This window comes from Centrocercus urophasianus, unplaced genomic scaffold (genome assembly GCF_019232065.1).
Source record: "Centrocercus urophasianus isolate 14NV4802_14NV808 unplaced genomic scaffold, USGS_Curo_1.0 seq_1126, whole genome shotgun sequence".
NCBI lineage: Eukaryota > Metazoa > Chordata > Aves > Galliformes > Phasianidae > Centrocercus > Centrocercus urophasianus.
In genome coordinates, this window is record NW_024884283.1 from 1 (window position 1) to 8,385 (window position 8,385).

General features: G+C 54.2%; 1 protein-coding gene across 1 annotated transcript; it reads left to right on the forward strand.

Annotated features, from left to right (window-relative positions):
* The first annotated feature begins 3,863 nt into the window (after positions 1 to 3,863).
* On the forward strand, positions 3,864 to 4,349 carry LOC122155400 (twist-related protein 2-like). The gene has a single exon (XM_042809231.1). It carries the CDS (start codon positions 3,864 to 3,866, stop codon positions 4,347 to 4,349), a length of 486 nt encoding a protein of 161 aa, XP_042665165.1.
* Positions 4,350 to 8,385: the final 4,036 nt, after the last annotated feature.

The following is an 8,385-nucleotide window of genomic DNA, read 5'->3' on the forward strand; positions in this document are numbered from 1 at the left end:
AGCCCCTCTGACAAAGGACAGAGAGCCTGCAAAAAATAACATAAAATAATAAATAATGATAACAGAACTCAACACCAAAAAGAACCTCACCATCGAGGTTCGGTCTCTGATTTTGTGCCCGGAATCATTTGCAGGTGCCATCAAAGCGATGCTGTGGGCTCACACATGGAGTGCGTTATCCCGCAGGTTCACAGCCCGGGGTTGAGAAGCACAGAGAAGGGAGGGGGCAGTTTTTAACCCCCAGTTGGATTTGCACGTGGTTTCGCACCTTCTGTCCCAACCCCACTCTGTGCAGGGCTGTTCATTCGGCCATCGGCGCTCTATGCCAGCAGGTCAGGATGCTGGCCTGGGTTAGGGCCAGATTTATGGCTTCGGAGCTCAGGGATGCAAAAGTCTTCTTGGTTTTTACGGTGGAGGAGCATCAGCTTCGTGTCGAGCTCCTCATTGGCCTGCATGCACCCAGCAAGACTTTGGGTGTTCCTTCAGCAGGGTCTGAGCAGCTGTTGGTGCTCAGAAAAGCCAAAAGATGTGGCGCTCCCCAGGGAGCAAGGAGCAAATCGCTGTAAGCATTTAATATCTGAGATATCAGGGTGGTGGGGTGGGACCCAGAGGTACAACGGTGTCGTTCTGTTAGGCAGTGCCAACCCTTCTGACCCAACAACTCTGTGGTTCTGTGATCTTCAAGGACCCTCCCAGCAAAAACCACTCTATGGTTCCATGATCTTTAAGGACCCTTCCATCCCGAGCACCCCATGGTTCTATGACCTTCAAGGACCCTTCTATCCCAACCATGCCATGGTTCCATGACCTTCAAGGACCCTTCCAACCCAACCATCCCATTGTTCCATGATCTTTAAGGACCCTTCCAACTCGACCACCCTATGCTTCTATGATCTTTCAGGACCCTTCCATCCCAACCATGCCATGGTTCTATGACCTTCAAGGATCCTCCCAACCATCCCATGGTTCTATGATCTTCAAGGATCCTCCCAACCATCCCATGGTTCTATGATCTTCAAGGACCCTCCCAACCAAAACCACCCTATGGTTCTATGATCTTCTAGGACCTTCCAACCCAACCATCCCGTGGTTCTATGATCTTCGAAATAAACCTCAGCTCAATTGCCTCATTTGGTGGTATTTCTTTCTTTCCTCTTTTATTTTCTTTCTTTCCAAAGTGCTGAGCAGTTTCCACCACCCCAACAATCCAACCCCAGGACATCCACATCCTGCCCCCCAGAAAGCCCCCAAGTGGGGTGGATGGGAGCAAGGGGAGCTGGGCAGAGGCAGAGGGTTGGGACACAGTGAGAAATCCAACCTTTCTCCCATCTGATGGCATCTCACTGAACCAAACAATCCAGGCTTCTTTTTCTTCCTTTTCTATTCTTTTCTTTTTTTTTTTCTCTCTCTCTGCATTTTTAAGGTCTGAAACGAGAGCTGTAAAACCCCCAGCGAGCTGGAAAGAGAACCAAAGTTCTCGAAACCGGTTTGGCAACGCGTGACCTTCCCATGAACGGTTTATACCAAAGCTCTTCCAGCAACAGGCGCTGAAGGAACAAACCGAAACGATCGAGGGGAAAACACTCTGGCCACAAAACATCCAACGGTGGGTGAAAAAGCCCCAGTGAGCAGCTCAGGGTGCATCGCTGGTCGTCCCCATCGATCAAAAAGCGCCTCGATATCCATTCGTTCGGGGATATCAGGAGCTCTGCGGGAGATGGAAGCGGAATTAAGCTTATTCCATGGAAGAAAATAATAATAATAATAATAAATAAAAAATAAATTAATGAATAAAAGCCAGGCACAAGCCCGTGCCCCAGCTGGTGTCAATTGGCCGCCATCCCGTTCCTGCGGAGCTCAGCCGGTTCCTCCAAGCGCGGGATCAGAGGAGCCGGGATCTGCCTCAATTCTCCCCTCCCTGGGGGGATTTTTCTCTCGCCCTTTGTTTTCTCTCGCTTTCCCAGGCCCCTCTGATCTATTGTCTTCCCGCATTAGGAACAGCTGATATTGGCTGCTGTCTTTGACAACGACGCTCGCGTGTGAGCGGTGCGTTGAGCCCTACCCAGCAAAGCCATTGGGCTCCATCCCATCGCTGCTCCTCATCGGCTGCTCCTCTCCCAGCGTGTCCCCTCCCTTTTTCTTCCTTCTTTTTTTTTTTTTTTTAAAGCAATTTGGGTGTTTTTAAAGCTGCTGGCTCCCATCCGAAGGATTTTTTTTTGGGGGGGGAGCGGGGGGAGAAATTTGTGGAAGGGTGTGAAAACTCCTTAAAAAGGAGAAAAACATCAGTGTATGTATGAATGAAAAGGCAGAATTTTGATGGGGGTCACTGGGAAGCCAAGGGGATGGAAGGGGTTTTGCTGGAAGGGTTTGGGCATGTCTGCATGGGCAGATTGAATTGAGGTTTCCTTCTGCGAATCTGTGCCTTCCTTGAGCAAACATGAGAGGTGTTCAAGAAACGGGGAGATGTGGCACTCGGGGACGTCGTCAGTGGGCATGGTGACGTTGGGTTGGGGTTGGATTGTTGGTCTTGGAGGTCTTTTCCAACTTCAATGGCTCCATGATCCGACGAGAGGGCACGGTGGGGATGCCCACTCCCATTACTAATAGAATATGATTCTCCCTGGGAATCAGGAGCTGAACTGGTTGTGTGGATCCAGCCAGCAGCAGGTTCTGGACCTATCAACCCCTCCCTGCCTGCAAAAAACTGCCAGAAGCAATGGGCAAAGAAGCCAACCCACACCCAAGAGGGAGCCTGGTGCCTTTAGAAGGGGATTTACAACCCAGAAACACAAAGCTGAGCTCAGCAAGCCACAAATCCCCGCATTGCACTCCTCTGTCACCTTGCTGACCCTATAGATCTTGCTCTCCTCTCACTCTCCATCTTGGACCTCATGCACGAGCCGAGCTGACTGAGGGCTTTAACCACACATCATCTCCTCCCTCCTCCATGGTGGGCACAGAAACCCAAGCTCAGCTACATGCCAGGACTCTGTGGGGTACAGGGCTGGTGGGGAGATGCTGCTGGAGGCACCACAAGGCTCAGATGGATGCATGGAAAGACTCTGCCCTCTCCCAGATCAGAGAGGGAGGGATGTGGTGCAGGATGAGTATCACATCATAGCTGTGTAACGAGGGCTACACAGGACTCTTAGAACTGTAGATAGAGGAAGAGAATGGGTGGGTGAATAGACGGATGGGTGAATAGGTGCAAACTCCAACCCATTTTGGGTTTGGTGCTATTTCTTAAGAGCAGTGGATGCCCAACAGTGTCACATCTTCCATTGGGTTAAGAGCTCATCAATTGCTTCGTTGGGGCATCCATTGCTCCACACCTCCACTTGAACAACACAGGGACAAAATTCTTCTCTTCCATGCTGGACGGGTGAAAATTGCAGGCTGGCTTTTGTGGGGATCTTAAAATTAAGACTAAAACGTTAAGACTAAGACCAAATTGGCTTCCCTTGACCTCCATGGCTGGTGTTCACACCGGCATAGGCGACGTCCCTTGATGTCTGGGCAGCAAGCAGGAGCATCTGTGCCAGAGGGCTTGGGGGTGTCGGTGGAGGAGGGAGGGAGGAAATCTGGAACCCATAAGCTCCAATGCTGTTTGCGTTACCTTGCACCGCTGCATTGGTCTGCGCCTGATCCGCCCCCGCTCCTCCTCACCCTATCAGCAAAAGCCTTTCCCCAAAGTTATCCGAACGCCCTCCTCTCCGTCGCCCAAAGGAAAAACCAACGGAGCTCCTTGGAGGGCTCGGCGGGGCTCTGGAGGAGTTTGGTGGGCATGAAGGACTGATGCTGAGCGTCGCCTTCACCGATGCTCTGAGAGCGCGCTGGGAAAGGCTCCTAGCTCTGCCGAGAAGATGAAGGAGGAAAACATGTGCCCGGAGTCTCCCGAAGGCAGCCTGGTCACCAGCGAGGAGGAAGGTGAGCGACTGCACAAGAAATGCCTCCGCAAACGAGGCCAAGCGGGCAAAGTGTTGGAGGACAGCAGAGCCGCCTCTCCGCAGGGCAAACGCTGCAAGCGCAGCCCGGTGCCGCAGTCCTTCGAGGATGTGCACACACAGAGGGTGATCGCCAACGTGCGGGAGAGGCAGCGGACCCAATCGCTCAACGACGCCTTCGCGGAGCTGCGGAAAATCATCCCCACGCTGCCCTCCGACAAGCTGAGCAAGATCCAGACCCTGAAGCTGGCGGCGCGCTACATTGACTTCTTGTACCAGGTGCTGCAGAGCGATGAGCTGGACCACAAGATCACCAGCTGCAATTACCTGGCCCACGAGAGGCTGAGCTATGCCTTCTCTGTCTGGAGGATGGAAGGGGCTTGGTCCATGTCTGCGTCCCACTGAGCCCGGGTACGTATGGCGAGGCTGCAGAGCGCACATCCTTTGCTCCCGCGTCCCACATCCCATTATGCATCTCCCAGCCCACCCCCCTCGTGCTCCACATGCTGCAACAAACCCAGCCCATCCTGCTGGGTCTCGGTATCCCGGTCTCTGCTGTCCCTAAAGCAGGATTGGGTTTTCCTGCGGCATTTCTGAGTGCCAGCTCTGGTGCTGGGGTCAGAGCCCGCCCGGTGCTTTGGGGAATCCAACTGCAAGAGGAGCAGGGACTCCGTCTTATTGCATCCCAATGAGGGCCACCCATTGGGAAAAAAATTCTTTTCTTGGTCACTCTGGTGCACTCTCCTTAAGCGCCACTTCTTCTGCTTGGTCTTATTGGAGATGCTGTCAGAATTGGCAGAGCTGTGCTCAAATCAGTGGCTGCGTTATTGGTCATAAAGGGCCAGAAAAGGGGATTGAAATGGTGCACAGCCCCATTCCTAAGCCCTCGGTGCAGTGCCTGTGGGATCCCCATCTGTGTCACTGAGGGCTGCGGGATGGGACGTGCTCAGCCCCTCCTGAGTGCCATCAGTTCACATTGCCTTCGTCTTTAGGGTGCACCTGGGGGAAGCTGGATGGCAAAATTCTCCTCTTTGCCCCATCCTCAAATCTTGAAAGAGCAGAGGGAGAGAAAGGGGAGAGCTGTCCCCGCTGAGACATTGCCAGACTGGGAAGCCGCCCCAGTGACAGCCAAGCAGGGACCTTGGGTGAATCCTCTGCTGAACAGCCCCAATTTCAAGGCAGCTCCAGGGATGGAGGCACAAACGGCGGCTGAAGATGGAGAGCGCTCCCATTGGGATTCCATTTCATGATTAAAATCTTACTTCCCATCCTGGGGAGATCCCTGGCACACGGTCCCAAATGTGGGGCTCTGCGATGCCACCCCCAAGGACCAGAGGATGCAGCTGATGCTGAAGGGCTGCACAGCACAGCTCTGCCCCTCTGCTTACAGGAGAGCTGGAAATGTGACCGGAGTGTGGAGAGCTGCAGGAGGAGCCCATGCTGAGGAGCACTTTGCTAATTGCCCTGAGTTCTTCCCTTGAGGACTTTGGGGCTTTTTGGTGAGGGTCCCTTCCCGTTGGTTGCAGTGTTGTCTAACGGGCAGCTCAGGCTCCAGCTGCTGACTTCCAGACCTCTTTATTTGAGCTGAACGCTTGGCAGCAGCTTTGCTCCCGTGATAAACAGAGGAATGAAAGTCCTTTAGCGATCCTGAAGACCTTTCTAAGTGAAAAACCTCCCCATGAAATCCCTCACGTGCTGCTCATCACCCAACCTTATCATCCGTCCCCGGCAGCTCCACACCTCGCCTGCAGGCAGAGCATCTTCGTGCTGCATCGTTAACAACCCGCTTTGTGCCAACCTGCAGCGGCACTCGCTGCCAATTAGCAGCTCCCTCTTGGGCTGTGCGGTGAGAGGAGGATTCGCTGAGCAAAGAACAATAAGAGAGGAGCGATGCCGGCGCTGGGGAGGCTTCATTCGCCCTCTCCCATAGGTGAATTAACCTGCAATGGGACCGTAATGTTATAACACAAAGCAGCGAATGGAAGTCAGCCTATTAAATATCAAAGGGAGCTGGAGGAGCTGGATGGGGATGTGCCCTCGTTAAGCGGGAGCCATTATCCAGGGAAAGAGGGATGGGGCCCTCGGGCAACAAAATCCGTGTTTGAAGTCCCCCAAGCTCACTGCTTTCAGAGCATTAAAATGGTTTCTATTTTGCTGGAGGAGAAAACGAGGCTGGAAGCACAAAGTGGGGAGGGGGGGGGGGGAGGCTGGAGGAACTGGGAGGGTGAGATTCTGTGCCCTTCATTTGTCTCCCCGGATTTATCGTCTCTCTCGCGGTGCCTTCACTTAATTGTCTATCTTGAAAGACCTTGGATAAATCTTCCTTCCCTTTGGGGACTGTTGCTCTCGCTCGGAGTCTGCTTTGTCGGGCGGACGTTTCATCTTCTTTTATTTATAAATACGTCTCATTGCACAGAATTAACGTGGCAGGGCATGAAAGGAGCTCGGGGAGAGCTCAGTTTCCCCACTCTGCTCTGTTCAGAACATGCACTGAAAGCCGTGTCAAAACGCACTGAAGGCACCACGGGGCTCATCTGCGCCCTTCTCTGCTTAGAGCTGCAGCATCCGCCCCGATTTGGTGAGGAATTGCCCAAATGCTGTGAAATCTGTGCCTAGGGATCGTGTTTCCCAGTGGGTCCCGTTGCTGGGGTGGGTAAGATCTGCGATCCCAGTGCAGGATGCTGCCTGTGCAGAGCATTGCATGGGGTTGGGCCTGTAAACACGTTGTTCTGGGTGTGCTGGTTATGATGGGGAAAGAATATTCCACGCATCTGGAGCGCTCCCCAAAGCCCTGAAGCCCCAAAGCTCTGACACAGGTCAGCCCATGGACTCTGTCACCAACTCGAAAAGGCCTCAGGTTCGTGCTGAGCCCCAAAGCAAGCAGCTCTATATCCAAACCCACAGCTGTGGGAGCTGCAGAGGGGCAGTGCTGATGCAACAGCCCATGGCACAGCCGTTTGCTCTCACACACTGCGTCTGCCAGGCCGTAATTAAGCAGAAAGCGAAACCAAAAGGCTGGGGAGGGATGTGTGCAGCGAGGAGCCGCGCTGGAGGGCTGCGTTTTGGGATGTGTCCTCTCTCCAAAAGGGTTCTGTTGCTCCTTGCTCCTGCAGGCAGTGTGGGGTGGGCTCAGGGGATGAATTGCTCCTCCAAGGGCTGCAGTTCTCTCCGATGAGCACAGAGCCCGCGTGGCATTGCCGTGGCATTTTTAGGACGCTGCCACCAGGGCTTTGGGGAGCAGCTGCTGCCCCACATGAGAGATGTCACAGCACAAACCCTCAGCTCAGCGACAGCTTTACCCCTCAGCCACGTTGGGTGTCATGAAGAGGAAGAACCCACAGTGAGCCCCACACGAGCCGGGTTTGTCAGCTGAGGTGTGACAGCGTCCTTCCTCGGAGCCATGGGAGAGAACAGGCACAGGTCTCCATTCATTTCACTGCTGGAAAAACTTCCCCCCAGCAAAAAAAAATAAAACACCTTCCACCTTTCTATTAAAGTCGGAAGGAGCCAACAGCCGCCTCTCCATCGCCAGGCAGGGGTCGTTAAAGTGAAAGCAGCGCTCCAATCACAGCCAGCCCTGCCCACACCGCAGTGCTGCTGTGTCCCAGTCCCGCTCGCTGCCTCTCAGCTGCGTTCACTTAGCTCGGAGGAATCCCTTTGAACGGAGCCCGTATTTCATCCCCAAAGTGACCGCAGCACACCTGGGAGCTGAGGGAGGTGCGCTTTTCTATGCGCTGCGATGCATTCATGCATTGGTGGGAGGGCAGCCCCGTGGTTCCCAGTGCTCCGTGCTGGAATGAAGCCCCTGGAAAGATGGAGGGGGGCACAGCCTTGGAGGATCCCATCATCTGAGCCCTGCCAAAGTCCCAACCTATTTCCTAATGGTACCCCCACAGCTCAGAGCAATGGGACTGCTCTCTTCTCATGCTTTGGCGTTATTGTTCCCTCTGTGTCCCCTCTGCCAGCCTCAAATGCAGCCCTGAGCCCAACACCACGCTGCAGCCCTTCCTCTGCCATCCCTGCACCCATCCCACTGCCACCCCTGCTCCCAGCCCTGCAATATCAGCTCAGCCGGTGCCAGGACGCATTGCGCTGCAAGGGCAGGATATGGTGCAGGTGTGATCTATTCCTCTCCAAGCTCTGCAGAGCCAAAGGGCTCAGCCACTGTGCAAGGAGAAAAACCAGGAGCAAAGTGGGGAGGAAGGAGCTCTGCCCACCCCAGGACCTCACAGCAGCGCCACGTCTCTGCAGACCCCCCTGCCTATGGGGGTCCTCTCCGGTGTCACCCCTTTTGGGCACTGGGTTGGAGAAGGGATGGATCATCATGGGGCAGTGCTGCCTTTCCCATGGGGATGCTTGGCTGCTTTTCTCCTCATTGCACTCCCACAGAGGTGTGTTGGGGTTAAAGCTGCAGCCCTCACCCATTCGCTCCCAGTCTCAG

Coding starts and splice junctions, on each gene's coding strand:
- LOC122155400 (XM_042809231.1), top strand. CDS start 3,864: ATGAAGGAGGAAAACATGTGCCCGGAGTCTCCCGAAGGCAGCCTGGTC.